Consider the following 22,829-nt stretch of genomic DNA (forward strand, 5'->3'; position numbering starts at 1 on the left):
TGGCTACCTGACTTGGTAGAGTGGAGGTGGGCCTGGTGTTTAGTGATTTTACGGTTTTCCAAAAGCTAGCTGTATTTCCTTGAGCATTAGCGAGAGAAATTAAATAATAATCATATTCATCTTTTCTGATTACGCTAATACATTTATTCTGCATCTTCCTGAAATGTAACCTGTCTGCTGAATTAACAGTGAATCTAGCTTCGACCAGGTGGAGTCTCTGAGTCAAAGGGCTTCAGTAACATCCTCTGAGAACCAGGGACTAGAGCAATCTTTCTTTTACTTTTATATGAGAGAAGTGATCAGAGGCTCAGTCAGGATCAGGGATTAAACATACGGTAATCTCTCCAAATCAGAGTGAGATAAATCATGTAAAAAGCCCTGTTCTATAAAATCTTTAAAATTATGCTTTTTGATGACATGATCCTTAGATTGAATAGCTTTGGCTACTCTAACACAGGCTATGGGGGAATGGTCAGTAATGCCTTCAGCCAAAAAACCCACTCAGAGGATATTTGAGTGGTCTGTTTGTTAGAACAATGTCAATCAGAGTGGATTTAGGAGGATTTTTATGCCTCCGCTGGCGATAATGCGATATCTCAGGAATGCCTTGATGGAATTTCATCAAATTTGCCTCAAACATCGACTTAGACTCAAGGATGATCTAATTAGATTTTGGTGGTCAAAGGTCAAGGTCGCTGTGACCTCTCGAACAGCATTTTCAAGCTTGTTAACTATGCTAAAAAGAAATTAGACTAAACACACTTGGGCTGACATCCCAAAATCCTACAATCTGCTACAGAAAAATGTATGTTTATTGACTGGCCCCTTGCCTCCTGTCACTTTGCAAAAGTGGCCCCCAGGCAAAGCAATTTGAGTATCCGTGCTCTAGGGCCACGCCACTTCCGGGAACCCCCATCCTGTGTAAGTAGGGTTCCCAGAGTAAAACCTGGCTATTTCCGCCACTGCTTATGGATGAGCATCATCTGCTGCATGCCATCGAGAACCGTTGGCTGGATCGACTTCAAACTTTGGGAGTGTGCCCTGTTGTGCAGTGCAGTGCCCTCTTTTCGTGCAATTCGGCATAGCGCCACCTCCTGGCAACATAAAAAAATGCTGTTTATCTCAAGAACCGTTCGTCCGATTGACTTCAACTTTCGGGAGTGCTCTTAGGGGGACTCAAGGGAGTGCAGGGAGCTGAATCCCGTGCAATTTGGCATAGCGCCTCCTACTGGCAACACAAAAAGCGCTTTATCTCATCCATTCATCTGATCGACTTAAAACTTAAAACTCGGGGAGTGTACTTAAGGCCACTCAATGGAGTGCAGGGAGCTGAATTCCATGCAATTTGGCATAGCGCCACCTACTGGCAACACAAAAAGCGGTTTATCTCAATAGCCATTCATCTGATCGACTTCAAACTTGGAGAGTGTGCTGCTGGGAACGTGACATAGAGCAGTGCCGAATTGTGTGCAATTCGGCACAGCGCCACCTACTGGCAACACAAAAAGAGGTTTATCTTGAGACTTGTTCATCCGATTGACTTCAAACTTGGGGAGTGTGCTCATGGGAACTCGAAGTAGTGCGGCGCTGAATTTCTTGCAAATCTTGCAATTTCCCACGCCACCTACTGGCAACACAAAAAGCAGTTTATCTCGAGAAACATTTGTCCGATTGACTTCAAACTTGGTTGACTTCAAACACTGTGCGGTGCCGCATTTCATGCAATTTGGACTTATTCCAGGACTGTCTGTATGTCTGTCCTTCGCGTATCTCCAGAACCGTTTGTCGGATCAACTTCAAACTTGGGTAGTGCGCTTAGGGGGACCTGACAGAGTGCAGTGTGTGTGCGGGGGGAAGCGCCCACGGGGTGGTGCATGGGGGAACGGGCACTGCACTAGTCTAAAATAATGTATTCAAAGCATTTTGGAACAGAGGAGGCTGTAAGAACATGTGTAACTAAATGTTCTCTAACAAATATCACAACTCCTCTTTTCTATCTATTTTAAAGAGATTGTAGCCATTTATGGCAACATCTGAATTGGGGACTCTGCCAGATAGCCATGTTTCTGAAATGACAAATATGTCAGGGGCGGCCATCATTAATTAGCACATTAATAAAATCCATCTTAGGCCTCCTGACATTTAAATGTAAGAATTTCAGGCCGTCGGCAGCTTGAAACTCTTGTGGCGACTTTAAATCAGCAGAGTTCACATCATAAGTGACACACCCGCGGGAGTCCGGCCTAGTGGCTCCGCTACGAGCTGTGGTGAAGGCAGTGGCGTGCCTGACCAAATTGGTGCCCTAGGCAAGATTTGTGCTGGTGCCCCCCCTCCCCCAAAGAAAATATAATAAAAATTATATCGCAGCGAATTCCACCACTGCAGTGCAGGCTCAGAATCGCCCTTCCCCAGTGGCGCTGGAAGTACTTTTAGGAAGGGGTGCTGTAAGGAAGGGACTCTCGGTGCTGCCCGCAAGGCAGCGCAGAAGAAAATTTGATGTTTTTTGGACTTTAATCCATATTTAGAAGAATATTTAATTTTAAATTAACATTAGGATTATACTGTTGTGATGTCATTATTCAGTATCTTCTCCTTTTCTCACTCACTTTCATATAAGCACCTGCTCTCCCTTTAGTCGTTTTACACTACAGACAGCAACACAGGCATAAACACTGAACTTATTATTATTATTATGGAAAACCAGATTATGATGAAAATCAAACACTTTTGAAGAGAGAGCATATTAAATAAGATCAGAGCTGGGAAGCACAAACTGTTTTTTAATGCATTTTGTTGGTGGTATAAACACAAGACAGCCAAATCCAACAATTTCGAAAATCCCATTTCTTGCCACCAGGGGGTGCTGCAGCACCCTCAGCACCCACCTTCCAGCTCCCTTGCTCCCCCCCCACTCTGGGAAAAAGCTCTGAGCAGGTAAAAGGGGGTGCGGCCGCGCAGGGGGTGGGGTGGTATGGATTAGGGACCATGGTGAAAGTGCTGCAGCCCAGGCAGCCAGAAAGCCAGAATTAGAAAAATGATTTCACTATTATTTAAAGACTTAAGATGTTGTTGTGCTTATTTTTTGTCTACTATTGTAAAATAATAGTAGGCCTATTATCATGAAAAAGTATTTCTATTTTTTTTTTTTTTTTTTTTTTTTTTTTTACCCTCTCTGGCGCCCCTAACGGCTCAAGCGCCCTTAGCATTTGCCTAGTTCGCCTAATGGACGGCACGCCACTGGGTGAAGGAGCTGTCCATGTGCTGAACCGGCCAGAGCGCGCCGGACCAGAGCATGCGGAGGCCAAGCAGTTAGTGTGCCAACCAGGTGCAGGCAATCACAGTGGAATTAGCAGGGTTATGTCATTGTTCACTCATAGGCTGCCTTCTCCCGCTCCTGTCAGTGGTGCGGGAAGGCTGCCTAGCACCAAGGACAGCGTCGGCTTGGCCTCCGCTCGCTCTGGTCCGGCGCGCTCTGGACGGTTCAGCATCACGGACAGCTCCTTCACCACAGCTCGTAGCGGAGCCACTAGGCCGGACTCCCGCGGGTGTGTCAATAAGAGGGAACAGAAGGAACACATACATATTCACCATTGCTGCTGTGGAAAAAAAGTGTTTGATTGAGGCGGGGAAAACACATTTGGTATGGTTTAGTATATCTGGCATTTTAATTACAATTAATCAATTGAGTAATCACTCGCTCGTTAACGTTACTACGCTACTGTGCATTTAAAAAAGTTACGCCAAGGGGGCCTGACCCGATCGTCAATATTTGACGAGTTGTGAGTGATAAAGTGTTATTAAAGGATACGTTTTGGTTCACACCAGGCACTATTCAGAAGCAACGCTTAACAGAAGCCACGCTAAACCGGTCACACCAGAAGCACTCTTCTCACTCTTCTTTTCCTCAGCGACGCCTCGCTCGGCTCAGCTCGGGTCCTGCACCCTTGAAAAATAGGCTTCAGAATAGTGTGGTGTGCGGCTGGTGTCTCGCCTTGTTAACAAGGACACGGAAATGAAACTGCCATAGCGCTGCGTAGCTTCAGCATGGGATTGCTGTGTGAACAAGGGTTACCTAACGCTGGTGTTTTTAGTACATTGCTTACATCAGCAAATCCTATGAGCATAACAAAATCAACATATCCCATTATTTTCTGACTTCCCACGTACCGTCTTTAGCCGGTAACCCGGAAGTCATTGGCTCCAATTGTAAGTTAAAAACCTTTAAATGCAGCACACAAAGACATACTTTCAATTTTAAAAGTCAATAGCAACAGCATGGCTCTGTCATGTGTCTGTGAGGGGAGTAGCTGGTGAAAAAAAGGTGAAAAAAAGAATAATTGCTGATTTTGTTATTTTCATGGGATTTGTTGACGGGAAATAATCAAGAAAATCCTGGTTGAGCTAAATTGTCAGGAAATGTTTGCATTACTCTTTACTCACTTCTCACTTGTCATTGATTTCATCTGTTCTTTCAGAAACTGCTGCAGATTGTCAACGTCAATACAAATCTAATCTGACGGAGAAGTTACAGTATGTGTTGGAATGGATTCCTAAAGCAGGAAACCCAACACTTCTGTATCAGATCTACACAATGCTTTACCTCATAGTGGGATGGAGTGGAGAGGTCAATGATGAACATGAGATCAGACAGATTGAAGCATCCAGAAACCAGAGACCAGAAACAACAATCACATGTGAAGACATCTTTAAACCCTTACCTGGAAGAGATAAACCAACCAGAACAGTGATGACAATGGGAGTGGCTGGTATTGGGAAAACAGTCTTAACACAGAAGTTCACTTTGGACTGGGCTGCAGACAAAGCCAACCAGGATATACAGTTCATATTTCTGTTCACTTTCCGAGAGCTGAATCGGCTTAAAGAGAAAAAGTTCAGCTTGGTGGAACTTCTTCACCGCTTCTTTTCCGAGATCAAAGAAGCAGGAATCTGCAGGTTTGACGAGTTCCAGGACAAGGTTCTGTTCATCTTTGATGGTCTGGATGAGTGTCGACTTCCTCTAGACTTCGAGCACAACGAGATCCTGACAGACGTTGGAGAGTCAACCTCAGTGGACATGCTGCTGACAAACCTCATCAAGCGGCACCTGCTTCCCAAAGCTCGCCGCTGGATAACAGCACGACCTGCAGCAGCCAATAAGATCCCTCCTGAGTTCGTTGACGTGGTTACAGAGGTGAGAGGCTTCACTGACCCACAGAAGGAAGACTACTTCAGGAAGAGATTCATAGATGACGAGGAGTTCAAAAGAATCATCTCCCACATCAAGAAGTCACGAACCCTCCACATCATGTGCCACATCCCAGTCTTCTGCTGGATCACTGCTAAAGTTATGGAGTCTGTGTGGAAAACCAGTAAGATAGAAGACCTGCCCAAAACCCTGACTGAGATGTACATCCACTTCCTGTTGGTTCAGTCCAATCGGGACACCAAGTATCAAAGGAGAGCTGAGACAGTTCCCCACTCGACTAAAGAGACCGGGAAGATGATTCTCTCTCTGGGAAAACTGGCTTTTGTGCAGCTGGAGAAAGGCAACCTGATATTCTATGAAGAAGACCTGAGAGATTGTGGCATAGGTATCACAGTAGCCTCGGAGTACTCAGGACTGTTCACACAGATCTTTAGAGAGGAGTGTGGCCTGCACCAGTACCAGGTCTTCTGCTTTGTTCATCTGAGCATTCAGGAGTTTCTGGCTGCTATCTACATGTTCCACTGTCACACAAACAAGGATGAGCGGGTACTGGAGACATTCCTGGGAAAAGGAAACAACAGTAAACCATCCCTGGATGTCTTCCTGGAGAGAGCCATGGACAAATCCCTGGAGAGTAAAACTGGCCACCTGGACCTCTTTGTCCGCTTCCTTCATGGCCTCTCAATGACGTCCAACCAGAAACTATTGCGAGACCTGCTGAGTCAGACAGAGTGCGAACCAGAAAGCATCCAGACTGTCATCAGCAACCTGAAGGACATGAAGAGTGACGATATTTCTCCTGACAGAAGCATCAACATCTTCCACTGTTTGATGGAGATGAACGACCAGTCAGTACATCAGGAGATCCAACAGTTCCTGAAGTCAAAGAACAGATCAGAGAAGGAACTCTCTACGATCCACTGCTCAGCTCTGGCCTACATGCTGCAGATGGCAGAGGAGGTTCTGGATGTGTTGGACCTGGAGGCCTACAACACATCAGAGGAGGGACGACTGAGACTGATCCCAGCTGTGAGGAACTGCAGGAAGGCTCGGTTCGTCCTGTTGTGACTACCAACAATATAGAACAGTGTAGAGCAATCTTCATACCTGACACCATCAGAATTACAATAAACATCTATAGTTCCTCAAACATGCACACTATTAACTGTTGTTCTACACAGAATTGGTACACCATGTTGGACATAACACGTTTTTTAACAACCTTTTTCCTGTAACAGAGGTTTGGTTTCACAGTCCACTTACTAATCTAGTTGAATTATTTATTGGAATTGGTATTTATTGGTATCTATGAAAGATTCCCCTCATCTTCTCCTGCCTTCAGCTCATGTCAGGAATATCAGAATTACTGAGAGGGACATGAATGAGCTGGAAAAAGTCATAAATATGACTTTAAAAGTTGGAATGTAATGCTGTAGGCTCAAAACTTTAAAAGTAACTAAACCCCAACCAAATCTGTGGTGCAGCCAGACTCTGATGGTGTCAGGCTCTTTTACTGAGTTGTTTTCCCAGAAGCTGAATTGAACTGCATCTGTAGCTCAGGCTGAAATCTTTATCATTTTAAACACTTTAGAGCAGGGATATTCAACTTGCTTTGCCCGGGGGCCACTTTTGTAAAATGATAGGAGGCCACAGGCCAGTTAATATACAAACATTAATATGAATTTGTCTGTAGCGGATTGTAGGTTTTTGGCGTGTCAGCCGGAGTTTAGTCTGACAATTTTGTGCACACAGGATAGTTAAGTTAAGTTAGTTAGGTTAAGTTAACGTTAGTTTTCATTGTGGATTAGAGAATGGGCGGGGGCCACTCTGCACTCTATCGCGGGCCGCATCCAGCCCCCGGGCCGCAAGTTGAGTATCACTGCTTTAGAGAAATGCTTTCATGTAATTGCATGTATGCATTATTTTCTGTTTGGTTTCAGCGTACTGTACATTATATCTTAACCACTTTTGGAAAACTTTTATAATACTAATTATTGTCATTACTAGTAGTGGTAGTACAGTAGTAGTATGCTGTATAAGTTTTGATAATTATGCTAGTCTCAGCTCTGCTTTGATAATCTCTTATTTTACACTAAATCTGTAAAAAATGCTTTCTGGCTGAACTCTCAGAGACCTCAGCTCTGAAATCCTGGTCTCAGCTCTGAAGTTCTGTATTTTTTATTCAGATTAAGGAGGTGCAGCTTGTCAGAGACTCACTGTGATATTGTGGCCTCAGCTCTGAAGTCCAACCCCTCCCATCTGACAGAACTGGACCTAAGTGAAAACAAGCTGTGTGATTCAAAAGTGGGTCTACTCTCTGCTGGACTGGAGAGTCCACACTGCATACTGGAGACTCTCAGGTTAGACACCATATTTAACCAGAAAAGGCTACATTTCCTAATGAAAATTTAAATTTGCTTGCTGTCCTTGGCGTCTCTAGGCGGTTGCAAGGGTGTACTAAGTGGTCGCTAGGGTGTTTACAGGTGGTTGCTATGTCCTATGTTTGTAGATGGTTGGTAGGGTGTGCTAAGTAGTTGTGTAACCGTGCCAAAACAGCAATAAATACACCATGGGTAGGAGCACCTCAGTAAGTATGGAGACAGGACACAGGATAGATTGACACACTGCTTTACTCAATCTCAAGGAACAATGATACAGTACAGTCATTAGATCAAATCCGGTGGGCAGTCCACACAGCACATACTGAACAAGCAATAAAACAAACTGAGAAGACACGATTAAGACTCAGGTAAAATAAGGTTCAGATGATTGTGGGTTATATGCACTCAAAACACACAGGTTAGTGGTGATCGACGATACAATGTTCCTTGAAATATAACGAAAGCACATCTAATACAGCCAAGTAAAATCAAAGGGCTAAAATGCAACAATACAAATACCAGTATACAAGTTAGAATCAAAATGCGTGCACGCAAGGATCAGCGCCCCAGAGTGACAGGCGGGAGGACAACTAGTTAAGCAGGAAGAATCTCTCTGCTATGGAAGCAAGGTTTAACTCGATGCCCCAGCACCATAAGCTCACGATCAAGGAAGGTTTGTTCTCAAAGTCAAAGTTTACAATACCACCAGGAACAGACGCACAGCCTCCGCCTTACTCACTCTGGAACACTGAAGACAGTTACTGCTAGAAATCTTTTAATAGGGAAGACGCCGACTTGATTGTCCCGATTTGCCACAGCTGTGGCAATTGTCCGCGGCTCACCGGCAGACCGGAAGTGAAGGAGAGAGAGCGCACATTACTGAGTACCAAAGTAAAAGTCACACCAATGAAATAATAAAACATCCCGCTGCCCTCTTTACAGTTGTGGTCGGGAAAAATCAGTCACATAGAGTCTGGCGGATTGGAGCTTGATATTGTTTTCAAGGGAAGGGAAAGGGGCGGGAGTACCTCCCTTGAGCTCCATCAGCCAACCAGTTTAGCATACATAGCACATGCACAGTACAACACATGATGCCGTCATGGCGCACCCTTTATTATTAGCAAGCCAGCTAAGCATTCCTAGCTAACGCGACATGGCCACCAAAGCAAAGCTCGGGCTGAAGCCACCCTTTCCTTTCCCATCATTTCCCCTGTTGGACGAATAATAAAACAGTCAATAATTTAATCTCCATGTGGACTTAGCCCCTCAAACACTCATAACATTAATCGGTAACCCTTTATTTTACAGGTACCCTAGTTACATATGAACTATTTGTAATTACACATGAACACCAAATGTAATTACACAGTAATTACCAATAGTTCTAAATTACGTTCATATGTAGTTACATTGTAACAGTCCTGTAAAATGGAGTGAGTCTGTTCAACTGTAGTTCATATGTAGTTACATTGTAACAGACCTGTAAAATGGAGTGAGTCTGTTTGTCGGGATCCGAGGGGAGAAGTGTGGATCTAATCGCGGGTAGTTGATGACCACGGGAAACTTGGTAGGTCTGGAGAAGCCGGGGTGCTGTGGAACTTGGTAGCTTGAAAGCTGGGAGCTGCACTGTTCGGGGTTTGGGAACAGTTGGTTGCAGGTTGCAGACGTTGCTTGAGATTGGTATGATCCTAATTTAGATTATGAATCCCTGGCCAGAGCCTGCCGGAACAGGCCTTTATAGATCCGAGCATGACACCACCTGTGCTATGACATCATACCGTTTGTGACATCATCAGAGACATGACATCACCTGTGCTATGACATCACTAGCGAAAGGCATGAAAGACACTTATGAACCATGACATCATCAGTGATCGATGACATCATAGTCGGAATGATGACGTCAAAGTAGGGATGATGACGTCATCCTAACAGTACCCTCCCCTCAACGGACGTCACCTGGCGTCCAATGAGGCCATCAAGGATGGCATCTGGGAGACAAAAAATCCGTAGGTTCTGGTGGAGGTGGTTAGACGCAGGTGGTTAGGCCCCAAAGGGGGGTGCAAGAGAGTGGAGGTGCTCCTCCCTAATACAGGATATCGAAGCCATAGATGGACCGATACGTGGATAGGACTTCCACCGGGTCCGGTGGATCCTCTGGGACCGGCCATCCCCCGGGGCACGATCCAAACATGGGAGGCTGGCGACCATCAAAAGGGTCAAATGCCGCCGTCTCCGAAGGCAGAGCCGCAGGGGGATCTGACACAGCGAGGCCTGCCCTCCCGACCTGTAGTTTGGGGAGGTCACCCACCGTCTCCTCCTTCAAACGCCTCTTATTTCTTCTTGCTCTTGACCGAGGGCTGACGACCAGGGTGCGAAATACCTCATGACAATCGGGGGGTCTCCGTATTTTAGTGCTCCAGACAGTGTGCTGAAGTCTTACACAGACGTATAGGCTACACGGATTTCATCATGCAAGCAATAACAAGGTTATATATTAATTGCCACACACAACACACAGAGCGAAATCGTGGATCATATAATCCACACAGCACAAATCACCTCCCTCCCGACAGCAGACACACACACACACACACAGGCATTGCCGCGGCCTTTTCTCATCGAAGTCAAATAGATTTGTTTTCCGACCAGGCCTATATTTTAACAATTTCGTTGCCTATATTGAAGACTTTCGTTGCAAATATATAGTAGTTGTCCTGGCATTTAATTTATTAAGTTATTTTAAACTTAATTTAGCGTGTTTATGAGTTCGATAGTCTATTTTTTTTATTTTTTTACCAACCCGACACTGCCGACAGCCGACACACACGCACAACTTCTGACTGTAGCCATTAAAATAAAGTGTTTAATTAAGCTTTGTATGTTAGCTAGGTATTATATTTTGAAATCCAAATTAAGTTTAATATGCATTTGTTTAGACTTGGTGAGGCATGACGGGTGCGGCCTGCGCTATAGTGTTTTTCCTCAGCTGAAGTCGGTTAGTTTTCCGACCAGGCCTATAGACATTTTCGTTGGCTATTAAGATTTTAATTGCAATATTGTATAGTTGTCATTCCGTTTAATTTATTAAGTTACTTTACACTTAATTTGGCATATTTATTTTTGTTTTATAGGCTATTGTTTTAAATGTTTAAGTGATGAAGATAAAAGAGCCACGGCTAAAACAGTCACTGTAGGCTACACCTTTTCACTGTAGGCCTATGCACTGATGATGACAATAAAATATTAATAATAAATAAATAAATAAAATATTCTTCTTACCTTAAAAAAGAGTGGACCAGAGAGGCCTCTCGGCAGTTTCCTCTCGTTTTCGTCCTGGAATCCATGAAGTGGAGAGGCGATGTCCTGCTTTGATCCAGCTTCTCACGAACGGCAGGGGATCAAATTTGTCCATAGGCGGTCCGTTTAGGTCCACAAACAGAAGTGAAGACATGCTCTCTTCACGCAACCTGTTGCGGCTCTGGTTGGCTGTGTCATTTACAGCGGAGAATCCTCTCTCACACTCAGCAGACGTGGGGAGATAAGTGCGACTTGCTGTGCATATCCTTTCTAATGTTTTTCCCGGTGGTGTGCCCTGCAGTTTCCAATCTCTAAACTGCTCCACGGCCTCCCTAGCTGGTTCCCCCAGTGATTTAGCCAGGCTGCGTATTTCTTCTTCGCCATACAATGTCAATGCCTCCTGCTCTGGCCAAAAACGCTTATCAAGAGGCTTGAGCTGCTGAACCAAGCTTGACTCCGGTAAGCGCTTGGTTAGACTGGCAATCACAGAGTCATAAAAGCGAGCCTTGTTTATTTTCCCCCTGACTTCTGTCAGTTCCACATCTTTAAAAAGGCCCGATGAGATGCGCTGTTCAGCCTTCTTCATTGATTTCCCACCAGATGTCGCCATGGCTGTCAAAACAGTGATAGTTTGTTGAATGTTGAGACTTGACTCCACAAGTGTGGTTTCTCTTCGCTGCAGCTTGAGAGACAGACTCTGAAGTTCACGCAGGATATCTTTCATGACAGCCAAATCTTCCACAAATCCTGTGTTGGTGAGGTGCTTGTGAAGACCTCTGTATTTTTGCCTCTCAACATCAGGGCGCGATGTGTCCTCACTGGATGTTTTAAAATGAAGTGCTAGCGCAGGGAAATCTTTCCATACAGCGTTTACTGTATTGAAGCTGCTGGCAACCCATCTGATGGTGAAAATTTGACCAATTTTCAATATTTGCATGTTGAGCTCAGCCGCTGCTTCCTGAAGCAATCTGGCGTTCCTGGTTGACTGATGATAGAGTGAATATAACTTTGAAATAAAGAACTCAAAGTGATTACAGCCAGCCACTTCTTTGAGAGAATCTTTGACTGCTAGTTCTAACCTGTGCGCAAGGCAGTGTACAGACTGCACATTTGGAAATTTGTTTTTCAGTCTGACAATTAGTCCACTGTTTTTCCCTGTGAGCACCGCAGCCCCATCGGTGGCTATGCTTATGAGATGAGTTTTCAGAAACTCATCATCCAGTCCTGCTTTATGTAGACTTGCCATCATAGAATTGTAAATGGATTCCGCATCAACCCCATCTGTGAGTTCCACAATATCCAGGAAAACATTATCTACATCACCCTTGCCAGTGACATCACATCTTGCATAAATAATCATATAGGGACGGCCGTGAATGGTACTTTCATCAATTGTGATGCTTACTCGTGACTGCATTCTCTTCACATTGGAAACAAACTTGCAACGCATTTCCTTTGCGATGTGGCCAATTATCTCTGCACAGGCTTTGTCAGATTTGTGGATATTGCCTACTTCAGCGCCATTTAGCTCCTGCAGTCTCATGATGGGAGTGAGCTTTTTATATGACAATCTTTCCTTTGCCACTGTGTACGCCGTTCTGAACGAGATTGTTGTTGTCTTTAACAAGCCAGCTTGTATATCAACGAAGCTGTTTGGGAGGATTTCTTTTTCTTTCTCTTTGCCAATTTCTACAGACCTTGCATGAGCCTGGCTGTCTCTGTGTTTATATATCTTTTTACGTAATTTGGCTGCATCAATAGCAGTAATTTCACCATTAATCCATTCTTCTGCTAGGTGTATCCCCGGGCCCTTTTCTGATAGCAGCAAGCTCTTTGCTGTCCGACACACTGAGCATCCTAGTTTTCCTTCCCTTATTTCAAGCCAAGCGATGCGGTCTCTCCATTCCCGCATCTGTTTCCGCGTCCAACCGACCGGTACCTGCGGCTGTCTAGCAGCACCAGCCGCCCCGTCGCCGCGGCCTCCATCTCCCTCAGAGGCGCTCCCGCTCTCGGCCTCAACTTCACCCGGGCCGGGCTCTTCTGAATGACTGCATTGCAGCATTGGCGGGACTGTAGTAGCTCCTTCCCCGACATTCACGTTAGCTCCAGGGAGGCTAGGTTCGCTAGGTGCACTGTTCGCTGCAGCTCCAGACGAACCGGCTATCGCGTCCTCCTCCTCATGGCCGTTTTTGTCACGATTCGCCTTTTTGGTAAATCCAAAGTTAGCAAGTAGAGATGTTTGCTTTCGCTTTGACATTTTTGAAGGTGGGGAAGAAATCGCTGATTGCGTTGTGTGTTGTTGTGTCAAGTCAAGTGTCAAGCGCGGTCGCCGGTCAGTGGTTCACGTTCACCTGTCATGCAGAATTGCAACACAGCGCCACACATGGAAGGAGGGCTTACCAGAAACAAGCGAAACGCCGAGGAAACACGACAACAAGTGTTTTTGTATTTGTTTATAAATGTTTTGTTATTTGAATAATGAAAACTGACATAGTAAGCTTTTAAAATACATTTTAGTGACAATTGCAAGTGAAAAATATTCATTTCAAAGAGACCCCCCACAAATTTGCTGTTGAGGCTTTCAGGGGGTCTGACCTGTCAATCAGGGGATCTCGGACCCCCCGAGACCCCCCGTATTTCGCACCCTGCTGACGACACTACGGGAGCCTCCCAGCATGAGTTGTTGGTCCAGCATGAGTTGTTGGTCAAGGACAGGAATTGGCTGCTGCTGGGGTACGGGCTCAGACTCGGCGAGGGGAAGGTCCACAGGTTGTGCCTCAGGTACAGGTTCAGACTCGGCGAGGGGCAGGTCCACAGGTTGTGCCTCAGGTTGTGCCTCAGGGCCAGTAGACTCGGAGGCCCCCTGCGGGGGGACGGAGCCAATCTGCAGGCAGCGATTGAACTTCCCAATGAGACGGTCGACAGTCCTCTCCAACTCGTTGAGACGGTTGGAGACATACTGCCACTCCTGGGTCCTGCAGGGAGCGCTACCCAACAGTACAGATCTTTCGGCTGGACACGTAGAGTCTTGATCCACTGAGAGTACCACGGGCCGGCGAGCGGTGGGACCACTTACTGGACGCCGGGAGCAGGAGGAGAGGTAATGCCCGGCTCGACCACAGTACAGGCAGCTCCGGGTGTCCAAACGGCGCTGCCTCTCCTCTGGTGTGATGCGAACCCTGCCGGTCGGATCACGGTACAGATGGCTGCTGGGACTCGAATGTGGCTGCCCCTGCTCTGGGATGACGCGAACTCCCCCCCAGAATATGCCCTTAGCAGCTGGAGGCGGCCGAGAGGCAGAGCTAGAAGCAACGACCGCTGTGGGCGGGGGAGTAGCAGGTCTGGAAACCTCCGGAACGGCAGTGCGCTCGGAAGCTGGGGCTTCGAGACGATCTAGCCGGCCAATCAAGAGGGCGTGCCGATCAGCGGCTGCGGAAGCCAGAGCCTGGATTGCTTTTTCCTGGTGGGCAATCAGGCGTCTTGACTCAAGTGCGAGGTCTTGCAGAGGCTGCGGGGTGACACCCTGGGGGCCTAGCCCTTCGAGACGATCTAGCCTTCTATCGAGACGATCTAGCCTTCGATCTAGGTGCTTAAGTATGACATGGAAGTCTCCGAACGTGATAGGACGAGTGGAGACATCAGGATGAGTGAAGGTATCAGGATGAGTGGAGATATCCAGCTGACCGCCTGGTGGGTCAGCTGAAGCGACCGGCCGGGTAACTGGCGTTGGGGCGACTGATCGCCCAGAAGCTGGGGCAGGAAGGGCAGAAGGCTGCGCAATGCCCCCCTGGTCGAGATGATCTAGCCGTCTTGCCAGGAGGGCGTACAGGTCCTCGGCCTTGGAAGCCTGAACTTGACTCTCCTCGACCATGAGGGCGTGCCGATCATCGGCTTGGGAAGCCTTGAAAGCTACGTCCCGAAGGATGTCATCGAGGAGCGCCTGCTCCCGTTGCATCTCCGCGAGTCGCGCGCCCAGGCCAGAAATAGTAGAAATCAGTGCTGTCAGGGAGGTGTCGCCTGGTGGACTGCCTGACGTGGCCGGCGGGGAAACGGGGGTCTCGGGAGCCTCCTCCTTGACTGGCGGAAGTGTGTCCGCTGGATCCGCTTCAGAGTGATTGGGGGCCTCCTCCTTGATTGGGGTGAGAGATTTGCCCGCTAGATCCATTTTTGAGTGATTCATACTGTCGGGATCCGAGGGGAGAAGTGTGGATCTAATCGCGGGTAGTTGATGACCACGGGAAACTTGGTAGGTCTGGAGAAGCCGGGGTGCTGTGGAACTTGGTAGCTTGAAAGCTGGGAGCTGCACTGTTCGGGGTTTGGGAACAGTTGGTTGCAGGTTGCAGACGTTGCTTGAGATTGGTATGATCCTAATTTAGATTATGAATCCCTGGCCAGAGCCTGCCGGAACAGGCCTTTATAGATCCGAGCATGACACCACCTGTGCTATGACATCATACCGTTTGTGACATCATCAGAGACATGACATCACCTGTGCTATGACATCACTAGCGAAAGGCATGAAAGACACTTATGAACCATGACATCATCAGTGATCGATGACATCATAGTCGGAATGATGACGTCAAAGTAGGGATGATGACGTCATCCTAACACTGTTCAACTGTAGTTCATATGTAGTTACATGGTACCGGACCTGTAAAGTGGAGTGAGTCTGTTCAACTGTAGTTCATATGTAGTTACATTGTAACAGACCTGTAAAGTGGAGTGAGACTGTTCAACTGTAGGTCATATGTAGTTACATGGTAGCGGACCCGGCTGGGACAGAGATTGCTAAAACCCAGTGGTGGATTCGAACCACTGAACTTCTGATTGCAAAGCAAGCGGCTTTAACCACTCAGCCACGAGGGCTTTCCAAATTTCATGGTGGAGTTTAAGAGGATAACTGTATGTCAGTCAGATGTAGTTGCTGTCACTTCATAGCTTTGTTATTATACACAGAGACTTGGGGGGAAATATTGATACTTTATTTAGTTGTAGGTATGATTTTGTCCAGAATTCCAATACAAAAATTCTAATAAAAGTATTGTAGATATAGGGGTAACAGTGAAACTATAATCAAAATAGCCATTCTTCTACATTCTAATTGTTAGCTTATTGTAAATGAGTCATTTCCCCATCAATTTCCCAATTTCTCAATTTGTTGGGGACCCAGTCGAAGCCCCTCAAAGACCCCTTTGGTCAGCAGACCCCCGGATCATCTCTCCCCAAAGTCTATACCCCCCCCCCCCCCCCCCAAGTCTATAAATCCCCTAATCCGCATAAGGGGGGAACTCCCCCCTATTTGCTAAATAAATTGTATGCACTGTGCTCTAGAAACATTTAGTTATATTTAAAGATTTTAAATAAAAAAAATACATTCTAATAATTTTCTGAATTGTGGTGTAAATAGTCCCATGAGCCATTTACAGCTCATTGGGGGGGGGGGGGGGGGTTGGCACAGTCACACTGCAGAAATGCATTCACATTAATCAATATTGCCTGTCTTTCAAGCTACAACTAACAAAGTATCAACATTTTCCCCCAAGTCTATGCTTATAATAACACAGCTAGGAAGTGACAACTACATCTGACTGACATACAGTTATCCCAAACTCCACTAAGGAAGTTGGAAAGCCCTCGTGGCTGAGTGGTTAAAGACGCCTGCTTTGCAATCTGAAGTTCAGTGGTTCGAATCCCCCACTGGCTTTTAGCAATCTCCGTCCCAGGCCAGAGCTTCTTTACAGGTCCGGTGCCATGTAACTACATATGAACTACAGTTAAATAGACTTACTCCACTTTACAGGTCTGTTACCATGTAACTACATATGAACTACAGTTGAATAGACTCACTCCACTTTACAGGTCCGTTACAATGTAACTACATATGAACTACAGTTGAATATACTCACTCCATTTTACAGGTCCGTTAAAATGTAACTACATATGAACTACAGTTGAACAGACTCACTCCATTTTACAGGTCTGTTACAATGTAACTACATATGAACATCATTTATAACTATTGGTAATTACTGTGTAATTACATTTGGTGTTCATGTGTAATTACAAATAGTTCATATGTAACTAGGGTACCTGTAAAATAAAGGGTTACCCATTAATCTGTAGATCTCAAAATACTATTAGTTTGTATTTACCATTTGTGAGTGACGTGTATCTCGTCGATAAGAATCCACAACAATAACAAAGGATTAATGGTAGGAAAAATCTTCATTACCAACGTTTGATAAATCAAACTATTCCCAAATCCAGTCAGAAGAATGGCGAACATCTTTTCCACCGAGAAACTCCACTAGTGCACGTCGTTGTTCTTGTTTAATTGCAGTGACTGAGTCTATTTCTGCTATAACCAAACTTATATCTGTTTTCACTTTACTTTCCCAAATGCAAACGCTCATTGGCGGTATAGCCATAGCTACCTAAATGCTATTGCTACATCTGCCGCAGCCGTTACACGTCATTGACAAAGACGCACTCTCTGATTGGCACATCACGGCAGGAACTGATGGTGGCAGTCACGCCGTCACTCAGTGGCTGCAATTCTGCGATTGAAATCGACTCGCGTGGGAAATCGCTCTGAATAGACAGACTTCCAGACGAAACTTGCATTACAGAGATAGTCTGTGACATCACGTTGAAGGCTGGGTTCACCCAGGCTAGGTGGACCTAGGTGATTAGAAGTGGGAGGAGCCAAGGTATCCAGGGAAAAATAATTTTGATTGTAGACGCTACAGTTCAAAAGTTAGAAACCAAAATGTAAAGAGGGCTGTTATAGCACCACCATTATGTCAATCAGTGTAATCTTTTTAGACCAGCATAATGAGTATAAGTGGGGAGAGCCAAGGAACCCAGGAAAAAAATAAGCTATGGCTAAAATTATGGAACAAAATGTAAAGAGGGCTGTTGTAGCGCCACCATCAGGTCAGGTTTATTTTAAGGATGGAGTAGAAGTATGTACCTAGTTTGGGAACTTTCGCTCTTGTGGTTTGTGAGCTACAGGTACTTAATGTTGCTATAGTGCCCCCTATAGGCGTAATAATGTAATAGTAAAATAAATAATAATAATTTTTTATCAGCTTTATCAGCCGTGTGGTCTTTCAAAACTCTGCGAGAGAGGTTTTGTGCAGTACCGTATGGTGTGTCGTAGGGCATTCACAACTAGTGAATTTTACTAGTCGACTAGTCGTCCCTAAAGGTAGTCGACTAGTCGACTAACCGTTTTTAATTTATTTTTAATATTTTTTTTTTTTTTTTAATCTTTAAGAAAGAACATGAGGTATTTACACGACATACAATACATGGACTATCATATCCCATATCCCCCACAAAGAACATCAAAACACAACAAAACAAAACAAGAAAACTGCATAAGATACACAATAATCCAAGAACAAACAAGACTATTGGACAAACAACCAAACAAAAACAATGCATTCAGCTCCTATCCTGATAAGCCTAATGACACTGGGGTAAAAAGTTCTTAAAGTCAAACTCTGTATGTGGTTGCCATATTTTGGGGATGTCTAAGAATCTGCCTTTGCTCTTGTAGTAAATGTTATCCAACGTATGGTAGCTTGAGAGTTCATTCCACCAGTGAACTACAGCTGGGGGATTGGATGGTTTCCAATTTAAAGCTATGCATTTCCTAGCTGCCAACAGGGCAAGATCTATGTATTTACTTTGAATGCATTGTTTTTGTTTGGTTGTTTGTCCAATAGTCTTGTTTGTTCTTGGATTATTGTGTATCTTATGCAGTTTTCTTGTTTTGTTTTGTTGTGTTTTGATGTTCTTTGTGGGGGATATGGGATATGATAGTCCATGTATGTTCTTTCTTAAAGATAATTTTTTTTTTTTTTTTTTTTTTTTTTGCTAAAACGACTAGTCGACTACTAAGCACAGTGTCGACTAGTGGTTTTACTAGTCGACTAGTCGACTAGTCTGTGAATGCCCTAGTGTGTCGTGGTTTGGTGAAGATTGGACAAAATTTGGAGGAGTATAGCGGGAAATTTTTCAAAATGGCTGGGATGATGGTATTAAACGTAAATGCTGAACTGAAGTCCACATACAGGTGTTGCAGTATGTGGCTGCATCATCCGACCTGTTTGCCCAGTAGGTAAACTGCACGGGTCCAGCAGATGTCCTGTCACATCCTTCAGGTGGGCCAACACCAGGCAGTCTCTCAAAGGTTCTTATGACCACAGATGTTAGGGCGACGGGCCTTTTAGTAATTTAATCCTGTGATGGAGGCCTTCATCGGAACCAGGATCATAGTGGAGCGTTTAAAGCAGGAGGGGACTTTACACAGCTCCAGTGATCTGTTGAAGATCTTTGTGAAGGTGGGGGCCAGCTGAACATCACAGGCTCTCAGGCAGGATGGAGACACTCTGTCCGGGCCATGGAGCCTTCCTGATCTTCTGTCGCTGAAACCGCTTTCTAACCTCCTCCTCACAGAACCTCAGTGCAGGTGTGTGGCTGTGTGTGGGGAGGGGGAAGTGGCAGGGGATGACAGGAGTAGGAAAGGATGGGGTGGTGGCAAGGGGGGCAGATTGGGGTGGGGTGTTAATGGCTTATCAAACCTGCAGTAGAACACATTCAGCTTGTCTGCCAGCTGAAGGTTCTCTACATTACATTACGTCATATAGCAGACGCTTTTATCCAAAGCGACTTACTATATCACATTTTGTCAACAGTAGAGGAATCAACTATGCAACACAGTCTATGACAGCTATGACTTTCTGAACGAATAGCGTAGCACTTGAAAGTAGTCTGTGAAGGAATAAGTACCATTCATCAACCCCCCCCCCCCCCCCTTTCTTTTTAGAAAAGGGAGAAACGGGCCCAGGTGGAGCCGGAAGATGGGCAGTGATTCAGCCGTCCTGAAGGGGGAGCTCGTTCCACCATTGTGCACATATACCCTTTTTATATTTGTAAACAGTAATTACGTATTTTGTGGGCGGAGCCGAACTGGTTGCAGAAAGTTACAACTAGCGGTTCAGTCATATAAATTAGGGATGGGCATTTCTAGCAAAAACACTATTCGAAATTCGCTGGCCAAATTCGAATTTAATTCGAATTTCGAAAATAAATAAAAAAATGTAATTTTTTTTTTTTTTTTTTTTTTTTTTTTTTTTTTTTTTGTGAGTGAAATGTTGCATTGTCTCCCCTGATTCTAAGTCTACGGCTTTATTAATTAATATAAAAAGCTTCTGCTGTGGATTTTTAGCTCAAACAAGCATTGCACCACTGAAGTAAAGAACATGTTACATGACATTGACATTTTCGAAAATAAAAAACAGTTTTGACAATCATGAGTGGTTCATTAAATATTTAGTAGGCTCAGGTCTGAGTGCCAAAGGGGTGCCAAAGTCACCCCCTCTCCCTCTTCATGGGATTTCATCTGCCATTAATTTTTCCATAAACCTTGCTTAAAATGCTTATAAAAATTGTTTTACTTGCTCAAACCAAGCGATTTGACTATACTTAGAATCAGGGGAGACAATGCAACATTTCACTCAAAAAAAAAAAAAAAAAAAAAAAAGATTTTTTTTTTTTTTTTTTCGAATTTCGAATTTCAATAATAAAAGTCGACCTTGATAATAACAACGATTATTCGAAAATTCGAAATTCGATGCCCATCCCTAATATAAATATGGACGATCCAGACACCTCCTCCATGTATTTTAAAGCTTTGCCAGCAACAGACAGGTTTCCTTACACAACTAAGCTAACTGTTTCAATGGGGTGAGGTTTCCTGACCCGTACTCACTGTCATGATCGGCCTAGGATCCAACTACATCGCAAAGTTGCAATGCCGGACATCATCATAAGTGGGAATGTCCAGCGTCCAGGGGTGTCAGACTCATATTAGGTAGAGGGCCGGATTTGTTCAACTGAGACCTCATGGGGGCCGGATTTTTTTTTTACTCAAATCAATTCGACTCATTTACCCATTTACTTCACAAAAGAAATACTGCTCTTTCCATTTCTCTTGAAACTGCCTGCATTCCGTGTCAACCTTTCTCTTTTTCGACAGCATCTTGTTGATTCCTTTGTTTTTTGGTAGGTAGCCGAATGCGCGATTCAATTCCAGCGTGGCATCATGGCGGCTTTGTTTACACCTGATGACCTACTGACATACTTCCTTGTAGTGCAGGTTAATTAACTTATGAATGAACTCTTAGCTTGCTTAACACGTTCACTGCCAATGACGAGTTGAGTCATCAAACACAATCCAACCGTTCACTGCCAATGACGAGTTGAGTCGTCAAAAAAAAAAATTTTTTTTTTTGACGGTGCTACGTGGATCAATGCCCCCCGCGTCTCCTATGGAGATATTGGAAGTATTGAATGTGTATAATCTATTTTACTGACCAGCTAGGTGGCGACGGTGCTCTCCCGACAGAGAGAAAGTCAACCAAAAGCAGCCGCCTCCCGCGGCTGCTTCCTCCATTCTCAAGGAAATGGCTTGGCGATTTTACAGTCATCAGTCACCAGACTCGCCCGAGAGCGGCCGCGCCAGCAGCAGCACACGGGGGATTGCAAATTTGCATAATAGATTATGGGTGAAACACACTTTGAAACGCCCGCAGAAAGGCCAGAATCGCACACATTCCGAAAACCCAGAAACGAACGAGCCTCATTCTCATACTGTAGGCGGGGACGCTTTCGCGCTGCTGCGGTGGGGGGTTCCAGAAATGGACTGGGTGGGCAGCATAAAGCCTAGAGTCGCACGGGGCTTCATCGGGGCTCTCAAACCCAAGAGACGAGTGAGCCCTATCCACACTCGCTGCCAGGGAGGGAGGCTGCTCAAACTCGCAGCAGCAGCAGCAGCAGCAGAGCACTCGCTTGTGACAAACGCAGGCTGAAAGCCACCAGACACGCCCACGGGGGGAGGAGTTTGAAGGAGAGGGCGTTCGGAACTATATTGTTTGGATGTCTGATCTCTCACTGATGCCAAAAATAAATGGTTAAAGTGACTGTTCTGCCTGTTTGATTGAATTTCACAAAACTGCGATTATCTCAGCTTTCACTCTCAGACGCTAAAACCATGCTGTACTCAACGGCTAATATCTACATAATAAACTCTACAAACTAACTCTTTTAGACAGAGAAAGCACACATTCTATTAGTACTTTTGTGAACTTTGTGTTCACAAACTCCAAGCAGAAAAGAATCCTCGGCTCTTGTAAAATGAGCCAGAATCCTCAAAAAACGGCTTGGCAGAAGCTACCTACAGCAAAAAAAAAACGGCTGGCAGTCAATGTGTTAATAGCCACACGTAGTTCATGATAATGGGGTGCGAATTTAATAATAATAATAATAAAAAAAAAAAAAAAAAATTCCAAAACATCTGGGCCGGATCCGACCCACGGGCCGTATCTCTGACATCCCTGGTCTATACGCATACGAGAGAAGATGTATTTTCCCTGTATTCCGGGGATGTCTCTCGTTTCAGCTACAGTTTTCTGGGTTTTGGATACTGCGATGCGTGCAAAACTAACCCTGTGACATCCACTCTAAATGGGTCTTTAGGCCTTTGGTTTAGGAGCTATCCAATATTTAGTGTGGTTATGGTCGGTTACAGAATATGTTCAAGGAAAACGGAAAAATCCAGAGACAGAGGTGTGATAGCCTGTCTGCTTTCAGATGGAAAAAGACTATAAGGCCAACATGATGCTGATCCACAATGGATTATGAAACAGTGGATTGTGCTTTCAGGAATATTATATTTATGTTTATTATAATGTATTTATTTATTATTATTATTATTTATATTAATATTTCGGATCAGCCAAAAAAAAAAAAAAATCAAATTTTTCCAAAGTTAGTCCTGTAGTATAAGCAGCAGGAGGCCATTGATGTGTGCCGTGATTTTGGTGAAGCTACACTGTACGACAGTGAAGTTATGGAATTTTGTGTTGTAG

The 22,829-nt window shown here is 44.9% G+C and overlaps 1 protein-coding gene across 1 annotated transcript; it reads left to right on the forward strand.

The window, feature by feature from the left end:
- Positions 1-4,591: 4,591 nt before the first annotated feature.
- On the forward strand, positions 4,592-6,274 carry LOC310791548 (protein NLRC3-like; the record flags this gene model as incomplete). Its single annotated transcript, XM_083653220.1, has 1 exon — positions 4,592-6,274. One exon carries the CDS (start codon positions 4,592-4,594, stop codon positions 6,272-6,274), a length of 1,683 nt encoding a protein of 560 aa, XP_083509346.1.
- Positions 6,275-22,829: the final 16,555 nt, after the last annotated feature.

The sequence above is a fragment of the Poromitra crassiceps genome (assembly GCF_964638095.1).
Source record: "Poromitra crassiceps genome assembly, chromosome: 16".
Classification (NCBI taxonomy): domain Eukaryota; kingdom Metazoa; phylum Chordata; class Actinopteri; order Beryciformes; family Melamphaidae; genus Poromitra; species Poromitra crassiceps.